The following is a 20,229-nucleotide window of genomic DNA, read 5'->3' on the forward strand; positions in this document are numbered from 1 at the left end:
AGTTCTTTCTGCATTATCTGAACATTGTATAAACATACGTTTCATGTGTCACAGTACGGAGGAGAGGCACTCAGTTAGCGTGTGTAAATGTCACATACTTTTGATTTTGCCGGCAAACATGTCCCGAATCCTTCACATAAAAAAGAGTCTACAGGCTTTCATAAACAACCTAGGAAGTTGGAGAAGGTCTTGTTTTTTAAGTTTCGTTACAGGATGTTCACACATTGGCAATAAATAAGCGATTAATACATGAACATTATGTATATATATGTATGACATATAGCAACATATAGCACCTTTAAGCCGTGGAGTTTTACTACTGTGCCTTTAAGACTATATAAACATCCTCTTTGCATGAGAATGTGAAACAGCACTTTGGTACACTCATTCTTGGTTTACATTTATTAAAGTTTTTATTTTATTTGACAATGTTCTCTAATATCCACTTATAATGTTATAAAAAAATCATAATTTAGAAGTAATAGGGAATTTTCTATCCTGTTTTTGATATACGTGCCTCATTCAAGACTTGGAAGTAAACGGCCACTGAACGGTCACAGTTTTGCATATAAAAATAATTTTCAGCATCCCCACATTATTGTTTTGAAAACTTCCGATGTTGAAAAATATTTTGTTACATAGTTGAAACATTTATGCATATTACATATGCTTTTTAAGTCTTGGTTGTGGCAAATAAAGTTCAAGTACTTGGATTTATCACAGTTATAGTTGACTAATGATAACTTACAGTGTTTTGTGTAAACAGAATTATGAATGAATGTACCATCGTTTGTTGTACTGTCATTCTTATATAGGCTATTCTTTGTTCATCCTTCTCGATAAAGTGAAAAATGTATTGTAATTTACAGTGTTGTGTTTTAAATAAAATGTAAATTCAATGAAATGTCTTACTGATGACAAAACACAAGATCTCTCTCACTGAAGCTTTTATTCAGGACTACAGCGATAACTGTACATTAACAATAACAAAAGCAGCGTTCTCTTTGCCTGCAAAGGAAAAACAGCAAATCACAACTATCACAACTATTCACAGTTTAGCTGCGGCACTATTGTATAAATACTTAGTACATATCAAACAATCTGTAACAGACAAAGCAATCGTGACACATGGTAAAAACATTGTTACTCATACATTTGTTTGCGACATTGCTGTTGGATCCTCTGCTGTTTGATGCTCTGGTGTTTAGAATAAAAATATCTATACTAGTTTCTCCTTATTTCTCACTATCACTGGGTGTGAATAGTTTTGAAATAATAAGTTGCATCTTGTTAGTACACATAATGTCTTTTTACACTGGGAAGTGTGCAGTTGATTTAACTGTTTGACATTCAAATTATTAAGAAAAATAGACTTTTGCATGATATGGCCTCTTTAATAAAAATATGGTTGTCATTACTTGAATTTTAAGGGTGTGAATTTTCTTGTAGAATGCAATCATTGACCTAAATAACCAAATAGTGAGTGTATAGAACAGAACAAGCACTCAAAAGACAGTAGTGACAACTTGTAATTTACTAGAATGTGACCATTGCTCTTCTTAATATGTCTGTTGTGTGACAATAAGAATCCTGGAATAGCAAAGCGACAAAAAATCGGATGTCACACAACTGAAATAGGCAGAGGAGGACCCTGACCTTGACAGCTCCCACTCACTTTTCTCATTTTACCAAATTTGAAAAGTGTCTGCTTGAGTCATCTCTGCTGTTCTCAGAAATGAATATGCCTGTGTCATTTTCACAGCAATCTTTGCACCATCACACCCGAGACCGCACTCTTTTGCCATCTTGAAATTACTTCTGGAGACAAAGGCATGCTCCAAACCCCTCAGGTCTGAGTTGCAAATCACTGTGATGGTAAAGAATGAGCAAAGACAATGTGGCTGAATGCCGCTCTCCCATGGAGACCCCGGAAAAGTGACAGCACAAGCAATTCTTTTATTGAGTGTCAAACCTCTTTCTCTCCCTGTGTTTAACATGTCACAGCTGATGTTTCCAGAGGAGAACGAAGATATTCTGTTGCTGAGATCTATTATTGATGTTAACCTTCCAAAATTTCTGGCTCATGACCTTCCATTATTTGAGGTACAACATCTAGGACCACACATCAATATTCTACATATACCACAAATTATGCATTCATTAAAATGTATATGTAATGCTTAAATTAATAATAACTAACTCACTAACTTCTCAGTCGTTGTGAATCTGTCCAGGGCATCACTTCTGATCTATTCCCTGGGGTCAAGCTTCCGAAACCAGACTATAGTGTGCTGCTTGAGGCTATTAAGGAAAACAGTGCCAAGATGAACCTGCAGGTCACTGACTTCTTTGCTGAGAAGATCCTGCAGATCTATGAAATGATGATTGTGCGTCACGGCTTCATGTTGGTGGGAGAGCCCTTCGGTGGGAAGACATCGGCCTACCGTGTGCTCTCTGCTGCTCTGCATGACATCTGTGAGAAGGTGCTGGAAATTGACAACTGTTCACAAAAACTAGTGCTGCTCAAATAGTCACAGTGGGAGTAGAGCTTTCTGCATTCCACATTGTACATCTGTTACATAAGATATGGCTTTAAACTTTTGTTCTTTTATCCTACTTATTGACTTTTTTTGAGTACTTTTTTCTTGTACCCAGAGGATGTGAACTCCCAAAGTCTCAAATACTCCCACATTTCTCAAGCAGTTCCAAGTGGATGTGAATTTGTATCACAATGCCACAATACAAACTGCTCTTTTTGCATAATAGAATGTTTAAAAAGTCTGCAAAATGTTTTCATAAAAGGAAATTTGATTTCTTGTGTTTCCAAAGAGCAGACAACACATTTAGTGATGGTACTGCTATAAATCAATGCACTGAAGCACATTCATACACATGCTAATATGACACGATTGAAATCTGCTGCAAAAACGTGTGTAAGTGTTCTATTATAATATCAACAGAACTTAACCTGTTTTGAATGCAGGGTCTGATGGAGGAGAACAGGGTTCAGATCACTGTTATCAACCCAAAGTCTATCACCATGGGCCAGCTGTATGGCCAGTTTGACCCCGTCTCCCATGAATGGTCAGATGGCATCTTGGCTGTCAGCTATAGAGCTTTTGCCATTTCCCAGGTACATTTCCCAGTTCATTTATCTTATTTGTCCATCCATCCCACATCTATTCCACTCATCCTCTCTCCCTCCATTTATTCAATAACTAATTTATTCAATCATCCATCCATCCATCCATCCATCCATAACTTCCTTTCATCCCTCTTTCCCATCCATCCATCCATCCATCCTTCCATCCCTTCATTCATACATTTATTCATCTATCTATACCTCTATCCTCTCATCCATCCATCCATCCATCTCTCCATTCCATTCCCCCTTACATCCATTCCTATCTTCCTTTAATCAAATCCCCTCCTTTCCATCTGTTAACTCTCATCCATCCATTCCTAATTCCCTCATCCACCCATCCATCCATCCTTCTGCCCCCCCTGCCTTCATTGATCCACCCATACCTCTTTCCTTCCATCCATCCATCCATACATCCCCCTTCTACTTCTCTTGGCTTTCTATCCATCCTTCCCTCGCACCATCACATTTATGCACACATTGTGTAAGATTTAGTAAACAGTAATAATGGCTCTCCATGTACAGAAAGAAATTGTGTTTAAGTCACTACTAGATACATAAATGGCAATGAATGTTAAATTCTCTGCCATCAAGTTAAAGACATCTCAAAACAGAGTACTTAATTTCCCACAGTGGTGTCTGCCTGAAACATGCAGCTCTTATATTTCTTTCACCATGGTAACACTAAGCCTAAAACTGTGACATATTTTACTCACTAACTTTAATGTTATTCAGAGTTCAGTCATACCCACATTCCTAAAGGATTACAGTTTGAAGCTTTGTTTCCCCCGGCTTACGATAGAAATGTTTTTGTTAAAACAGTTGTTGGCGGAAGATATGGTAGATCAGTCTCTTTGGTGCAGCAAGAAAGTGAGGAACAAACCTAGATCCTCTAATAGCTGTAATTGAGGAATAAAAAGCAACATAATAAGAGGAGACTGGTGTCAAATGTTTTCCTCACATTTAGTTTTATATTTGACAGAAATATAAAATGGCGATCAGAATCACGGGAAAAGCCTGTTTCAGTGGAAAGAACTAGGCCAAAACAATGCAAGCAATACAAGCTTGTGAATTGTTAAACAAATGTCAAAGTGTTGAAAATTAAAAATCTATATTTTTTACACGAGAAACTTTCATGAGAAAATGTTAGTTAGCCTCATTTTTCAATCAAAGCATCCATGGTTTGTTAGAGTTACAGGTAAAAATATTTTCACTTAAAAGCTTTTATAAAATGCTTGGAAAAAACACAGAATTTTGTGTTCTGCATAAAAACATCTTGTGCTGGGTAGCTCCTATCTACAAAATGCTAAAATAAAAGAACACCATGTACAATAATACCTATTTTATTATGAAATAGCCATAGCACAAACAGAAAAGTTAAAGTTAGATTTTTCAATGTGAGTCTGACTGTCCACTGCCTCCCCAACAGAGTCCTGACAGAAAGTGGCTGATTTTCGATGGGCCTGTGGACGCAGTGTGGATTGAGAACATGAACACTGTACTGGATGACAACAAGAAGCTTTGTCTCATGAGTGGAGAGATCATCCAGATGTCCCCGCAGATGAGCCTTATCTTTGAACCCATGGACCTGGAGGTGGCTTCACCGGCCACGGTGAGATGACAGGCAAATGTTAAACTTACAAATAATGCAAGGTGTTTTAATTCAAAACTTTTCTGTAGTTCTATCATTTTGAGTTGGGAATCTGTTATGGAATTAATTTTTAGAGCATTTATTTTATTTTTGTAAAATAAATGCTGCCTTCGTTTTCCAGTGAATCTTATAATAAGGAATGGAAAAAGCTTGTAAAGGTTATTTCCTGAACTGTTGATCATTTATTCTTGCAGCGTGACATATCGTTCTTCTATTGGTCTTCTATTTATATACAAATTTGCAGGTCAGATTTTGCCAAACTTGAACTTTGGAATGCAGCCAAAGTCACATGAGCTTGCATTTCCGGTCTCCTGCATTCGCATGCCTATGAACGGAAGTAACTGGAACAATATCTGTAGTGTGAACACGAATTTAGATTTTTCAATTATTTTGTTATTCAGAAAACCATATGATTATAGTTATATTCTAAAGAGGATATTTTTTTATATTCTATTAAAGGGGTATTTTCAAAAAGCTGAGAAAATTGAGGTTTTGTCAAACAAAGACCACCCGTCGGCCCAACGACGGAATCCAATGGCGTGGGCGAATGTATAATGCGTGTAGGTCTTTTACTAGAGCTTATGTGAAGTTTTCTTAATTTATTAGAATGTAATTTCAATCTTACTTAAGCTGACACAAAGTCAGTCTAATCTTAGTCCGGTGCAGAGGATGCAGGGTTAGCTATTACCTTTTAGTTGGTTGTCTACTCCTAAAAGTGTAGTTTATTTAGCCACTCTGTACAACTTACTAAGTCAGTGACAGAAATCAAAAGATCTCAAGCATTTAGTTTGACCAATCCTAGACACAGATTTGTGGAAACACCAGAATCCACTTAATCTACTAGTCATAATGATTTCAGAAGAATACAGAATAAATCAAATATAACATTTCCCAAGTGTATTAGTATACTTCTTTTAAACTAAAAATAAGAAAGTATACTTTCAGTCTACTTCTTATGTACTTCTCAGAAATATACTTAAAATGTCACTTAAGTATACTTGACTTATACTGACAAAAGTATTTTGATCGAGATATAGCCTACTTAAAAGTATAATTAAGTATTCTAAGCAGGGATGGAAATTAACTTTTTTGTCCACCGGCCACTGTGGCTGGTGGATTTCAAAATCTACCAGCCACTCAATGTTTTTACCAGCCACTTTCTTGTTTTTAACCGGCAATGTGTAACTGCATGTGAAAATTAATACTACAAGATCTACAATACTTAAGCAGTTTATTTAATCTCAAGTCTCAATGAAATACTGACATTTTCTCTTTCTCTCTTATATATATTTCTCTTCTTTACCATATGTGGCATTTGAATGATTCGTGGTCTTTTATGGCTTCCAGTTTTAGGTTTTTAGTCCCAACAATGAAACTAGGGCTGGGCGATATGGACCAAAAGTCATATCCCGATTATTTAGGCTGAATATCGATATACGATATATATCCCGATATTTTTTCCGCAAAGTGAGAGCAAATGTTCAGTCAAAGTCAAAGCCAAATATGACATGTCACAAGTAGTTTTATTGAAACCGGCTATTTCCACACACACAAGTACTGTCCCCCTTTACTTAACATAAATTGTAAGAATATGACTAATAGTAAAGACTAGTACTAATAAATAAACATTAGGCCTATGCTAAAGCTATTAAATAGCAGTCCCAAACTAGTTTTTGTTAATACAATGTTGGTACTATGAGCCACTAGAGTCATTTAAAAATATAAAAAATAACACAAAGAAAAATAAAGTGGCATTTTGGGGTTAATATGGAAACGACAGTTACCATGGTGAATACACAATATTAACAATAACTGTTAATGAACCATGGAAACTGCTCCTGGTGAATAGTATGAAAATCATCCCTGCATTACTTTTATTTTGTGTAATTTACATCGTAACGGCGTTGCATGCTCGTAGTTTATTTTGCACTTTATATACAGTGAGGCGATACACAGCGCGCGCCGCCGCATTTGCGCGTGCAATTGAAGAGTGTTCGCTACGAGAACAGGATAACGGCTGACGTGACAGGACAAGAAAGTCAGTTTTTCTGAGGTGAAAGACTTTATTTCAGCGTACACTTATGTCCTCTAAAAGTGTCCGCCGTCTGTGTGAAACAGTATATTTTTATTTACCCGCCACGGTGGCCGGTAGGTGAAGCGAGTTTACCCGCCACAACACAAAATCACCCGCATTTGGCTGGTGGCGGGTGCTAATTTCCATCCCTGATTCTAAGTATACTTGGCTTGTGCTTACTCTTTTGATTGAGTAGCCTATTAAATACTTTATCACATAGGTTTACATACCGTCTTATAAACTTACATTGTTTGAAAATATTGATTTATAAAGAAAACAGATATGTTCCTAATTCTGAGTATCTGAGTTTTTGTGTAGGCTAGTCCACTGGTAGTGTACATAGGAATTTATTTCAGATCTACTTTACTCTTTCCCCTCCATTGACCCATGAAGAGGAAATGACTGAATCACCTCCATAAAAATGGGTCTCTTAAATGCACGTTCTATATCAGACAAGGCTTTTATTTTTAATGACTTTTTAACATTGCGTTCGCTGGACTTTTTGTTTATTACTGAGACTTGGTTGAATCATGGCGATCAGATGGCTTTGGGTGAGTTGACACCACCAGGCTGTGACTTTTTTAACTCCCCTCGGACCGCAGGACGAGGAAGTGGTGTTGCCACTGTTTTCCGAGACATTTTTAAATGCAGATTACTATCCACAGAAACCTATTTGAGCTTCGAGGTACAGTTACTAAAATGTTATACTCTGGATTCTTTTTTCTGTGCTTTGGTGTATAGACCTCCTAAACTGAATAAGGATTTCATCCAGCATTTTTCTGATTTTCTCTCTGGATTGGTGTTTCGCTGTGATAAACTTTTGGTCCTTGGGGATTTTAATGTTCATTTATGCTGCCCATCAAAGCCATAGGTTAATGAATTTCTTTCTATTACTGGTTCTACTCATAAGAAAGGTCATACACTAGATCTTGTGTTATCATTTGGTATTTCTATCTAATTTGGTGGTTTCAGGTATAGGCATTTCCAACCATTATTCAGTGGTATTAAATGCTGTTTGTTCTTATATCCATCCAACCTCTTCTCAGCCTTTAAATTATGCTAGGTCCATCAATTCTTCAACTGCAAACCTTTTTTCTGAATTTTATTTATCACATGTTACAGACAAAGTCTGTACTCTTGCCTGATTGTGTTGCCCCTCTTAAATGAAAGAAACATAAGGGAACATCTCAACCTTGGCTAAGCAATGTTACCCGCTCTCTTAGACAAGAGTGCAGATTAGCTGAACGGAAGTGGAAGAGAGATAAACATCAGATTTCGTCATCAGATATCGTCATGTTAAAAGAGTCCCTGGCTAACTATCAGAAGGTAGTAAAGGTAGTTTTTTCTCTAAGGTAATTTCAGATAATGCGCCAAAAGTAATGTTTGGCATGATTGATTCTATTTTAAACCCCTCAAGGAATGTTATGAGAGATGCCACACAAGAGACTTGTGAAGAGTTTTTATAATTTTTTACTCAAAAAATTGAGAAGATCAGAAGTGCAATTGTACCTTCACATTCCCGTTCATCAATTAATCCTGCGCTGTCTAACATTTTCACTGACATTGAACCAGTTTCATCAGCACAGCTGGCAGATATTGTCTCGAAAATGAATGGAGGTAGCTGCAGACTGGATATTCTCCCTACTCATCTTTTTAAAGATGTTTTTTCTACTCTGAGTTCTAGCCTAACAGCCATAATTAACAGCTCCTTGATGAGTGGAGTAGTACCAAACAGTTTCAAACATGCAATTCTTCATCCCTTGTTAAAAAAAAACGAACTCGGATCATATACAGTAGTATATAACAATTATAGACCTATTTCTAAACTGCCTTTTATCTCCAATATTCTAGAGAAAGTGGTCTACTTACAGCTATATTCATATTTTAATACTGATATTTTAGACACATTCCAGTCGGGCTTTAGGACCTGTCATAGCACAGAATCTGCATTGCTCAAGGTCACTAATGATTATTATTATCGTTGGACTCAGGATCACGTTGTACTAGTTTTATTAGGTCTAAGCGCTGCTTTCGATACAATTGACCATGCGATTCTTCTCAACTGTCTGGAGTGTTGGGTTGGTGTCCAGGGTACAGCCCTTCAGTGGTTTGCCTCACATTTAAAAGATAGGACAGTTGCTGTGAATCTGGGAGACTTCTCTTCCACATTGGCCCCTTTAGTTTGTGGTGTTCCTCAGGGGTCGATTTTGGGACCTTTGCTGTTCTCTCTGTATATGCTTCCTCTAAGCACTATTTTTCGGAAGTATAGTATTGCATACCACTGTTATGCCGACGATCTCCAGTTTTATTTTCCTGTAAGATAAAACCTGTTCGCTGGACAGAGTACAAGAATGTTACAGTGACATTAAACTTTGTCTTTCTAGCAACTTTCTCCAATTAAATGAGAGTAAAACTGAGGTTTTGATTGTAGGTTCTCCCATCTCACCTACTTTTCCTGATCATTTAGGTTCCTTGTCCTTAAAGATTTAAGATCATGTAAAGAGTTTATGGGTAATTATGGTCCGCCTACAGTTAGTGCAAAATGCAGTAGCAAGGCTTTTAACGGGGGTGAGAAAGAGAGACCATATCACCCCTGTACTGCAATCCTTACATTGGCTTCCTGTTAAATTCAGGATTGATTTTAAAGTTCTCTTGTTGTCTACAGTACAAGGCCCTATCAGGCCTTGCCCCCCAGTACATCAGTGATCTTATTATTCCCTACTCTCCTTCTAGAGTTCTCATGTCCTCCGACCAACGGCTTTTAAAGGTCCCTCGTTGTCATTTAGAATCAAAAGGAGATTGTGCTTTTTCTGTGGTAGGTCCCAAACTCTGGAATAGTCTCCCATTCCATATGAGGTCAGCTCCATCAATTGCCACTTTTAAGTCTTGTTTAAAAACGTATTTATTTTCCTTAGCTTTTGAATAAGTTATGTTTGCTTTGTTGTATGATTTTAATGTTATCATTTTTGTAAAGCACTTTGGGGCAACGTCTGTTGTTTGAAAATGTGCTATATAAATAAAGTTGCTTGCTTGCTTGCTTGCTTTGGGGGTGTTGGATGGACTTGATGGATTCGATCAACTCCATCTGTTTTTTGATCATTGATCATTGTTCTCTAGTCACTTGTTTTTAACTTTGGGATCGCTTCAGCAAGCATTTGCAATATATTCCAATAATATATTCCTTTAATATATTCCACCTACAACGGCAGGCATACACTGCACATATTTATTTATTTTAAATATAGTACAGTCTAAAAATGTGATGAAATTTGATGAAAATATATCCTCACATTTCCCAACGTATTTTGTTATATCTTTATCAGAGGAGACATCTCTCAAACTGCCTTTGATGTTTTGAGTTGCAAAAAAAGTAGACCATCAAATGGGATTGTCATTGTCATTCGGCAACCCTGTCAAAAGAGGACTCGCCAATCCACTGGCAGTTCCACAATAGCACACCTACACCACGATTTCCCCTCACCCAGCCTACTCAAGAATGGCATAATGATATGTCGCTGCTGAAATTCTTTCTTTCAGAAACACCAACGCGATTTCCTCCCCTTATTTATCTCAGCGTCTTCTCCTAAGATGGCTTTGTATCCGACAACGCTTCTGCCTCACACATCCTAGCCTGAGGAAAGGCTCTTATAGTTATGAATTGCAGCCTTTTTTGGCCCAGTGTGGGCAGAAGACTGATTTAAAAGAATGGGTTATGATGACAGATTAAACAAGCGTGTTATGGAGACAGAAAGCGTATGAGAATATCAAAGTGTGTGTGAACATCTGTGTGTTTTTGTGTTGTTTTCAACCGCCACCAGATCAGATCAAAGTAGATGCCAGAGATAGAGCCAGAGGGAAAGAGTGAGACAGAGATCAAATCTGTGTGAATATCGTGTCTTGCTTTGACGGATAAATAAAGAGATCTGGCTATAACATAAGCATAAACCATCTCCCCTTGGCTCAAATCTGTCTCTTGCAGTTTCTCTCTTGCTCTCCTCCTTTTCATATAGATGCATGACTCATATGGCCTGCTGCAAACTAGAGCAAAGTTCAATGATAATTCAGTTGAACAAGCTAACATCTCCTCGAGGTCATGCTTGGCCCAGATGTCTCCTCGGGCTTAACACCTGTGCAAAAGCACCCAGTTTGCAATTCACGTACACCTCTACCATTCGCATGGGCCTTCCGTGGGAGCTGGTTTCTGACAGCTGTTTCCATCACGTAACCTTGATGATGTGCTATTCATCAAACCATTAAGCACAAAAGACCTTTATCTTTATGAGTAACCCAGTGCAGATGCCGTGCAGATGAATAAAATGGAATTTATTTGAACTATGCACCATTCCAGATGGCTAAGTAATAAACATAGAAAGTTTCGTACCCTTTTGATTTGTGTGTCCACATCCTTTTGAAAGTGCTACTGTGGTCACGAGTGCTGTTTGTGCACAACTTTTTGATATTTACAAAAGAAGATGGTCATTTCATTGCCATCATCTAGTCAAATGTTAGCATTGTTGCTGCATTAAATTAATCAAAAGTGATTATTACAGATAAATTCAAATAAATGCTGTAAATAAAAAAATAAAAAATCATGGTTTCCACAAAAAAAATTATCAGCACAACTATTTTCAACATTGATAATAAGAAATGTTTTTTTGAGCACTAAATCCACATATGAGAATTATTTCTAAAGGATTATATCAAGGGAAGACTGCAATACATATTTAAACATTTGAACATATTCTTTATCAAGAACTGGGACTTTATCAAGAACTGCTTTCTGTGCAGGTATCTCGGTGTGGTATGATCTACATGGAGCCTCACATGCTGGGATGGCGGCCTCTGATGCTGTCCTGGCTCAACACTTTGCCATCAACTCTGAGCTCCATGCACAAAGACCTCATTACTGGCCTCTTCGACCGCATACTGCCTGCATCTCTTCAGCTCATCCGCAAAGGCACTAAGGTACAACTGTAACTGTGCTGCAGATAATGAGCGAGTGCTTTCCCACTGAATTAAAGGCATCTTTGATATTAAGAGAAACAATTGCACACTCATTAAATTAATGTTCTCCTCCTGTTAAGCACTGACAAATTATTTCAACCCGTTCCCTATTCTCTCAAGCTAAACAGGACACCCAATTTGGGACATGATTGAATACTGTATGTTTGTTAGATTTAATGATTTTTGCTTTAAACATATCAACATGAGTGCAGTCATACCATGAATGGTGTACTTTTTCAAAGTTACAATTCAAAGTGTCCATTATTGCACAGCCAGAATACTGGAATTTAGTTGGCAAAATGATTTACTCAAATACATTTGCATAATGATACTAATTGACAACTTTCCAAGTTGTATATCTCTCTTATACTTATACTCATACTCTCATTACTTCTTTTATGTTAAATATTTTTCAAATCTCAATCTCAAATCAATAGTTTGTGTTCATTCAGTTATAAATTACTGAGCACTTTAGGACACATAGTGCTGGAAAAAATATGAACTGGGAGAAAAAAAGAAAGACATTCGTTTTTTTTATATGAAACATAATTATTACTCTAAGAGTCTGGAAGGAGTAGGAAATGCATGTTCTCAATTAAGTACAGGCATTACATACAGAATTTCCTTTCCCAATAATCACAGGCTTCTGCAGTTAAGGGTTATTTTGTGCTTACATGCTTGCCTTGTGCTCAGAATGGGATAAAGCGCTAATTATGTCCTTTCTTTTTTTTAAAAAACACTTTCCTGACAGTCCTGTTTTGTCTCTTATTGCTAACAGTGCACTTTGGTTATACAGTTTTTGTCAGACAGAGTAGAGCTTTCTTCTGCCACTCATTTGCTGCTATATTTCTTCCCTTGTTTGTCATTTTTGTCTAGCAATTATTATCTCACGTTGTACCTTCAAGATAGTTTTGTCCAGTATAATAGCACACCACCATATATCTTGCCATGGGTTCTTGGTCCGGACTAATGGAGTGTGTTTTGTGTGGGCATTCAGGAATTATCTCCCACGTCCAACACGAGCCTGGTGAGGTCTCTGATGAATCTGATGGACTGCATGATGGATGAGTTCAGAGAGGAGAGCCAGATGAAAGGGGTGAATGAAAGAGATGTCTGCTCCTGGCTTGAGGTGAGGAGATAAAATGTGAAAATAAGACCAAATGTAGAATGTTGGACACTTAATGCACTCAATGCTCACAGCTTTGCCTATGAAGCCGAAAATGATCCGCACTGCTGCTGAGCCCACACTGAGGCAGTTGGCAAAAAAACAAGCAAAACATCTTAGCAACCACATAACAATGTTCTAGCAATGATCCACAACGCATTAGCATCATGGCATTACTTTTCACATAGGCACCACTCACATTTTCATCATTTGATCTAATTGTGATCAATCGTTTTGTGCAATATTTTACATTAATTAATTGTTTATACAATATATCTGACCCATAGAGAGTGTTCAGAAGGTTATGAATACAGAGGAGAGATGCCTTATACTGGATATAGTGTATCTCAAGGATCTTTTCATTTGTTTGAATAATTGGCTTTCATGGCTAGTGAATCAAAATGCTTGTTTAGTTTCACTTGGTCCTCAAAGCATACTAGGGACTTTTTTTCTCCAGTTTGGGTGTTTGACTGCAAATTCATCAAAATAATTGCTTCTCACAAATGTCTTCACTTTACTGCCCTGAGGGGTCATATCTTAAGCCGAAGGCAACTTTTGCCTTTTTTTTATGTTGTCTGACTCTGAAGTCTGTCAATACTGTCTGCATTTCTCCTCTAAAGGTAATAATCTTTTTCCACCTGCTCCTCTGAGACAGAGATCATATCAGTGGATCAAAAAGTGCCAACATAGACGGGGAGTCTCATTGATTAGCTGCTAGTACAGGATCAATGCTTAGAAAACCTCCCTCCTCCCAGATAGGAATGACTTTATTTGCCTCAGTTGGTCATCAGAGTATTGCACAATCTTGAAGTTTTTTTTTTTTTTTTTTGCCAAAGGAGCACAAAGCATTTTGTCTCAAATCAATGATGGCAATGTTTGTATTGATTGTCATTGCTGCAGCAGATTGATCTTAAGGTGGAATTAAGTTTGTAAAGAAATATTTATGAATAATTGATTGGATTAGTAGCTGTGGGAAGGTCAGCAGTGGGTCGTAGTGATTACACAGCAACTGAGGAAGTAAAAAATTATATTATTTATGGAAAAACTCAATATATTATACCTAAAAATGGACTTATCAGACGTCAACAGTAAGATTTTACTGAGCTGTTTGTTCTTTGACTTCTCTTACTGCATGAAAACATACTTTTTCTCTCTTCCTGTATAGGGCATATTTGTTTTCTGCCTCTTGTGGTCAGTCGGGGCCAGCTGCACTGAGGCTGGACGGGTAAAGTTTGATGGTTTGGTAAAGGAGATGCTGACAAGTGGCCTCAGTGAGGAGACGCGCACACAACATGAAATCCTGGAGCATGTGGAGCCTCCTGCCAAGCAGCTGACAGTGCCTTTACCCACTGAGGGCATGCTCTATGAATACCGCTTCCTCAAAGAGGTCAGGAAGTTTCTTCAACACATTTGAGTGGATATGTAGAGAGAAACAGATTGGGCTCTTTTGGGAAGTTTTTTCCTGTTCCAATTTTTTGGGGGTAATTAGGTAGCTGACATGAAATACTTTTTGAAAACTCCTCTACTCCATCTAAATCCATTTTAACAGCTTACTGATCATTTAAAAAAAATTAAAGAACCATCTAAAAAAGTTTTTATTGAGGACAAAATGTGATAATCTTTTGTGTTATCTATATTATCTTCACTTTCCTGCAGCTTCTTATTCCTTCTTAGAGATGTATCTCAATCTGGCTTTCTAGAAAGCATTTGTGCAATTCTAATATTCAGCCTGATTTGGTATTAAAAATGCCATCTTGGCTTGATCAATATTTAGAATACATACAAAGTGTAAAACCAAACTCTTAATTTCTGGACCGTGAGGCATGTGGATTTGATTATTTCTCTTTTTCATCCTGAAATACTAATAAGCAAGTCCACTCTCTGCTCAGGAAGCACACTCTCCTCATCCCGAATGAGCTAATCTGTCTTGTTTTTTTTTTTTAGAAATCACAAGCTTTATCTCTGTGTAATAAAACTTCAGGCATAACCTGGACTAATTTGCCAATTTCATGCCTCATTAAATGCTGAAAATGTCATTTATTAGAGAAGAAATGGATTATCCATTGCTTACATTTTTCTGATGTAGATAAAAGCCTTTTTTTCTGAACAGACAGGAACATGAAGTGTATATAATGCTTCTACAAAGAGTGCATCATTACATTTTTAAGGGTGCCATGATGGTGGAATTGGAAACACTGCAGCATTAATACACACTGTAGTTTCAGACAGCATTGAAGGACAGAAAAACAAAACTCCAAACCAAAAAGCTAACAAGAATATTTATTGAAATTGTTTTTCATAAAAATGGTTTACATTAGCAATAATACTTTAACAGGGTCCAGGCAGATGGGAGTTGTGGACTGAGGAGCTGAAGGATTTTCCCCCTATCCCCAAAGATGTGCAGTTCAACGAAATAATTGTGCCTACGGAGAACACTATACGCTACACTGCTCTCATGAAGCTGCTCATCACTCATCAGAAGCCCACCGTCTTTGTTGGCCCCACGGGGACTGGCAAGAGCGTCTACATTCTAGTGAGTGTTTCAGCGCAGTTTTTACCACAGTGAATACCAGTCTCCCACTTGATTGACAATAGGATTGTCAATCAATTACAGTGGAAATGAAGCAGCCAGTCAAGTTAACATTATTTAGTAAATGGATTTCCACTCTATTCAAAAATGATATAACAAACACGATAAATGTAACCATTTAAAAGACAAAAAGATTTTTTGCTATAGCTTTTGTAGCAGGGGCGCCGCCATTTTGCAGTACTACAGCTTGTGACGTCACAGGGTTGGTTGTCTTGCCTGAGTTCAACAGATACAACAGTGGAGGACAAATAGTGAAAGATAAAGATAGTCAAAGATGGAAATGGGAAAGCCACAGCGCATCAGAAGACAAAAGGGAGGTCATTATTACATTGCTCCTGGATTTAAAAATGAGTTTTACAGTGTTAAAGCAAATGACAAAAGAGTTAATTTTCATAAACTGCCGCTGAAACGGAGAACAGTACTGCTTCACTTCCTAAAACACATTCAGACAGAAGTCCCACTGCCTCAAGATTTCCATAGTTTTACTTGGATATAGAATATGTTGCAAAAATGACTGTCAGAAATTAAAATGAATCACAATCATTTTAATTACCCGTTTGTCATTCCACAACATGCGGAGATAGTTAAAAGCTAATGCAAATTGCTAAATAAATATTTCTTAGTTTTTAGTTTTTAACCAACTTCACTGCTTGAGGCCTGAATTATTTTTGTTCGCCTATTTTACTTGCCGACAGATATTATGAGTTTATCTATTACTATTAACGATTGCAGCAACTAAATGAACAAATCAAAGACCAGAATCGAAACATTAATAATATTCATTATGGAGCCAACCAACTCTGTGACGTCACAGGTTGTAGTACTCAAAGATGGCGGCGCCCTTGCTACAAAAGTGATAACAAAACATATTTTTCTCTTTTAAATGGTTACATTTATCGTGTTTTATATCGTGTTATATATTGTTTGATAGATAATTTTTGATTGAAGTGGAAATCCATTTACTAAATAATGACTGACTGCTTTAATACTGCTTTAGTATGTTAATATTTTAACACATTTGTTTTTATATTTAATTGTACTAAATTAACACATTAAATTGACACTCCAAATTAAGAATATTTGGTGTGTTTGGTAATTTACTTTATATTTCCTGCATAATTCAGATTTTGCTGGTTGTGCCATGTAATGAGGAGAGTTTACTGCAATTTAGAATGGTGTAGTGATTAAAAGTCAGTTTACTATTAATTAGTTCATACTAATATAATTCGTACACTTTTTAATGAATTGTGACTCTTCAACAGATTGAATTTCTTTGTATTCATAGGTGTACAAAAGTTTTACCTAAGACTAAAACTCATCTGTTGAATTGAGTCTCACCTTCAACAGATAATTTGATTTAAACAGAATATTCTGTCATCATCTTCCCACAGTCCTGCCACTCGAAACTGAGACTTGCTGCTTGAGACTTTTTGGGAACATAAAAGAAGTTTACTTAAAAGTATGATATATTTAGTCAGCATTTGAACTCTTGTCCCCTGCCCACTGACTGAAAACTGTACCTCTGTACTAGGGCTGCACGATTATGACAAAAAATCATAATTGCCGATTATTCCCTTGAAATTGTAATTGCGATTATTAATTATGATTATCACAATTTACAATGAATATACATATATATACATACATATATACATACATATATATATATATATATATATATATATGTATATATAGGCATATTATAATACATGTTTACACAAAAATTGTTAACACACACACACACACACACACACACACACACACACACACACACACACACACATAAGTAGGCTACTGTCCCCCTTTACTTAACATACACATAAATTGTAAGAATATGACTAATAGTAAAGACTACTAATAAATAAACATTAGGCCTATGCTAAAGCAATTAAATAGCAGTCCCAAACTAGTTTTTGTTAATACAATGTTGGTATGAGCCACCACAGTCATTAAAACAATATAAAAAATACTATTGCTTTTATAAAACGGTTACTCCATAAAAATATTCATTTTAATATTTATTTTATTCATAAAATAAACACCAGCTACAAAAAATATAATGTTATAACACATTTATTCCTCTGCCAAGCAATGTAGTTCCAAATAGGTTGCCAAGCAACACATGCAGCAACCGGCAGCAACAAAAAATCACAAACGGCAGTTACGCAGTAATGCTAATGAAATGTGGTCACAGGTGTATGTTTGTTGAGAGTAATTTACAACGGCTTCGAACACGGCTCAACCAATCAGAATCAAGGACCGGAACTATCCATTTATAAACTTACATAAAGGTGTCTTTTGTCTTTTGGTCTTGTATAATCTCACCTATGACACCAAGTGAGTCAGGACTTCCACTGGTGCCTCTGCTCAAAAAGGAAAAAAAAATTTTTTTGGTGCACAGCAAAACTGTCTCTACCCACAGCTGAGCATAAAACATCTTACTTGATTTTGTACATCTGCACACTAAGGGACGACATGTCATCAGACTGTGGCCCACTATGTATCCCAACCTCTTTCCACACTCATATTTTGGTCGGTGGTACGTTTAGAAAGTGACTCGACTGAAGATCCATCAGCCAAACAGCCTCATCTGTTACTTGCATCATTATGATTTTGTTTTAAATACACCTGTGGGATCAATTTAGACATCATATGTTTGAGTAATGAGTAATGTTTGTTTAAAACATAAATATAATCTGAATCACCAGTAATTTCATTAAAATTGATAGGATTATTCATTCTTTATACTCACTTACCCACTCACTTCATAGGTCTCTTTGCCTCCTCTTTCCTCTTCTCCTCTTTTTTTTTTTTCTTCACAATTTCCCCTCATGAATCTTTGGCAAAAATTTGAAGGACTCTAAAAGTCTCCATGGCGTGAAATGCCTGCAGGTGCCAATGACTTCATCACCCTCATTTAGCACATGAATATTAAATCATCATTTTTCACACTCTGCCACATGGCTCTTTCACAGAGTTGTAAGGAATGAAAGAGATTGTATGTGGCATGCACAAGTGGAGCAACTCACGTTCTCCTCAAGCTAAAATGAATGAGCTCTCTCTGAAATGTGCATAGATTTACATTAATTAGTTGACACATGGCTGATCCATAATAAGAGCTTTTATGTTGGTTGTGCATGTTGTTGATTTTCATCCTTTAAGTTAACTGTTAAATTTATTGGGATTCAAAGAGATCCATATTGCTTTGGTTTTTTAGCTTGTATTAAGTTATTATATAAGACACAAGCATAATTATGTCAGGCGCGAAAGTTATATAAAATCATTTCCTAGACTAATTTACTTACAGCATCTTTTATAATGGTAGTGACAGGCTAAGAATTGAAAGACTGTTTTATTATCACTTCTAACACAGGTTGAAAGTGTTCATGAAAACATGCATGCAACATCTGTGCTAACTAGAGCTAATTAAGTGTCTCTAAATCCCCCACAGGACTTTTTGCTGAATCGTCTGGAGAAGGATGTGTACAGTCCTCTGTTGATCAACTTCTCAGCCCAAACAACAGCATCGCAGACCCAAAACATTATTATGTCTAAACTTGATAAGAGAAGGAAAGGAGTGTTTGGTCCTCCCCTGGGAAAGAAAATGGTATACATTAAGCATCTTTTTATAACCCTTTTTTTCACTGGAGAGGATATGATTAAATCTCATTCAAGTTTTACTACGCAATTCTTTAGAAAACATTTATGACTTTAGTTTGTGACTAAAAGTCTGACTGTAACTTGAAAATTAGTTCTTAATTGCCAGAAAATTTCAATCTAAATTAAATGAGAACAAATGTGTTCCCCTGAAAAACAAGTTCACCTGTATTTAAAATGGGATGTTTAAAATGGCACATTATCTTCCAACATTCAAAATGACATTGACATTAGTGTTAAAAACATTTTAGTCCTGTCATTTTTTAGTTATTTTGACTTTAATTTGCCTTTTGATTACTTTTATCAGGTGGTGTTTGTGGATGATGTGAACATGCCAGCAAGAGAGACCTATGGAGCCCAGCCTCCAGTGGAGCTCTTACGACAGTGGCTCGACCATTGGAACTGGTATGAAATGAAGGACTGCTCCATGATCAGCTTAGTGGACATCCAAATCATGTGTGCCATGGGTCCGCCTGGTGAGTTCATGTCACTTATAAACTGTATGCTAATACCGTTTTTATTCAAGGCAAATGCAGTTCAAAGAGCAGTGTTCAGCAGGGTTGTCATTGTTAACTAAAACTAAAGCAAAAGCTATTCAAAATAGTTTTCAGCTATGGAAATAAAGCAGAAATAAAATAAAATATATATTAAATGAAAATTAGAAATGGCTTTAGGAGGCCAATAGTACTTGCATGCAACTTTGAGATTGCAGCAAAGGAAGCAACAAGTCTAATGTTTTGAACAGTGTATACTGGTCTGCTTTAAATTATTTGACATGTCCATTGTCATGTGCAGGTGGAGGTAGGAACCCTGTGACTCCTCGCTTTTTACGCCACTTCAACACTGTGACCATTAATGAATTTGATGACAAAACCATGTTCACTATCTTCTCAAAAATTCTGGACTGGCACTTAACCATAAGGTAATGGTGCTTCATACCAATGTG

The 20,229-nt window shown here is 36.7% G+C and overlaps 1 protein-coding gene across 1 annotated transcript in view; it reads left to right on the plus strand.

Moving 5' to 3' along the window:
* The window catches only part of dnah7 (dynein, axonemal, heavy chain 7), a gene marked incomplete at its 5' end in the record, with an annotated part of 85,794 nt that overhangs the window by 35,430 nt on the left and 30,135 nt on the right, over positions 1 to 20,229 (plus strand). Inside the window, 11 exons of the mRNA XM_084422387.1 lie at positions 2,005 to 2,103; positions 2,235 to 2,483; positions 2,984 to 3,133; positions 4,572 to 4,754; positions 11,656 to 11,832; positions 12,869 to 13,000; positions 14,202 to 14,423; positions 15,372 to 15,569; positions 19,078 to 19,233; positions 19,591 to 19,759; positions 20,079 to 20,205. Of these exons, the coding sequence (XP_084278513.1) occupies positions 2,005 to 2,103; positions 2,235 to 2,483; positions 2,984 to 3,133; positions 4,572 to 4,754; positions 11,656 to 11,832; positions 12,869 to 13,000; positions 14,202 to 14,423; positions 15,372 to 15,569; positions 19,078 to 19,233; positions 19,591 to 19,759; positions 20,079 to 20,205 (1,862 nt within the window). The remainder of the gene's footprint in view (positions 1 to 2,004; positions 2,104 to 2,234; positions 2,484 to 2,983; positions 3,134 to 4,571; positions 4,755 to 11,655; positions 11,833 to 12,868; positions 13,001 to 14,201; positions 14,424 to 15,371; positions 15,570 to 19,077; positions 19,234 to 19,590; positions 19,760 to 20,078; positions 20,206 to 20,229) is intronic.

Source organism: Rutilus rutilus, assembly GCF_951802725.1.
Source record: "Rutilus rutilus genome assembly, chromosome: 10".
Taxonomy (NCBI): domain Eukaryota; kingdom Metazoa; phylum Chordata; class Actinopteri; order Cypriniformes; family Leuciscidae; genus Rutilus; species Rutilus rutilus.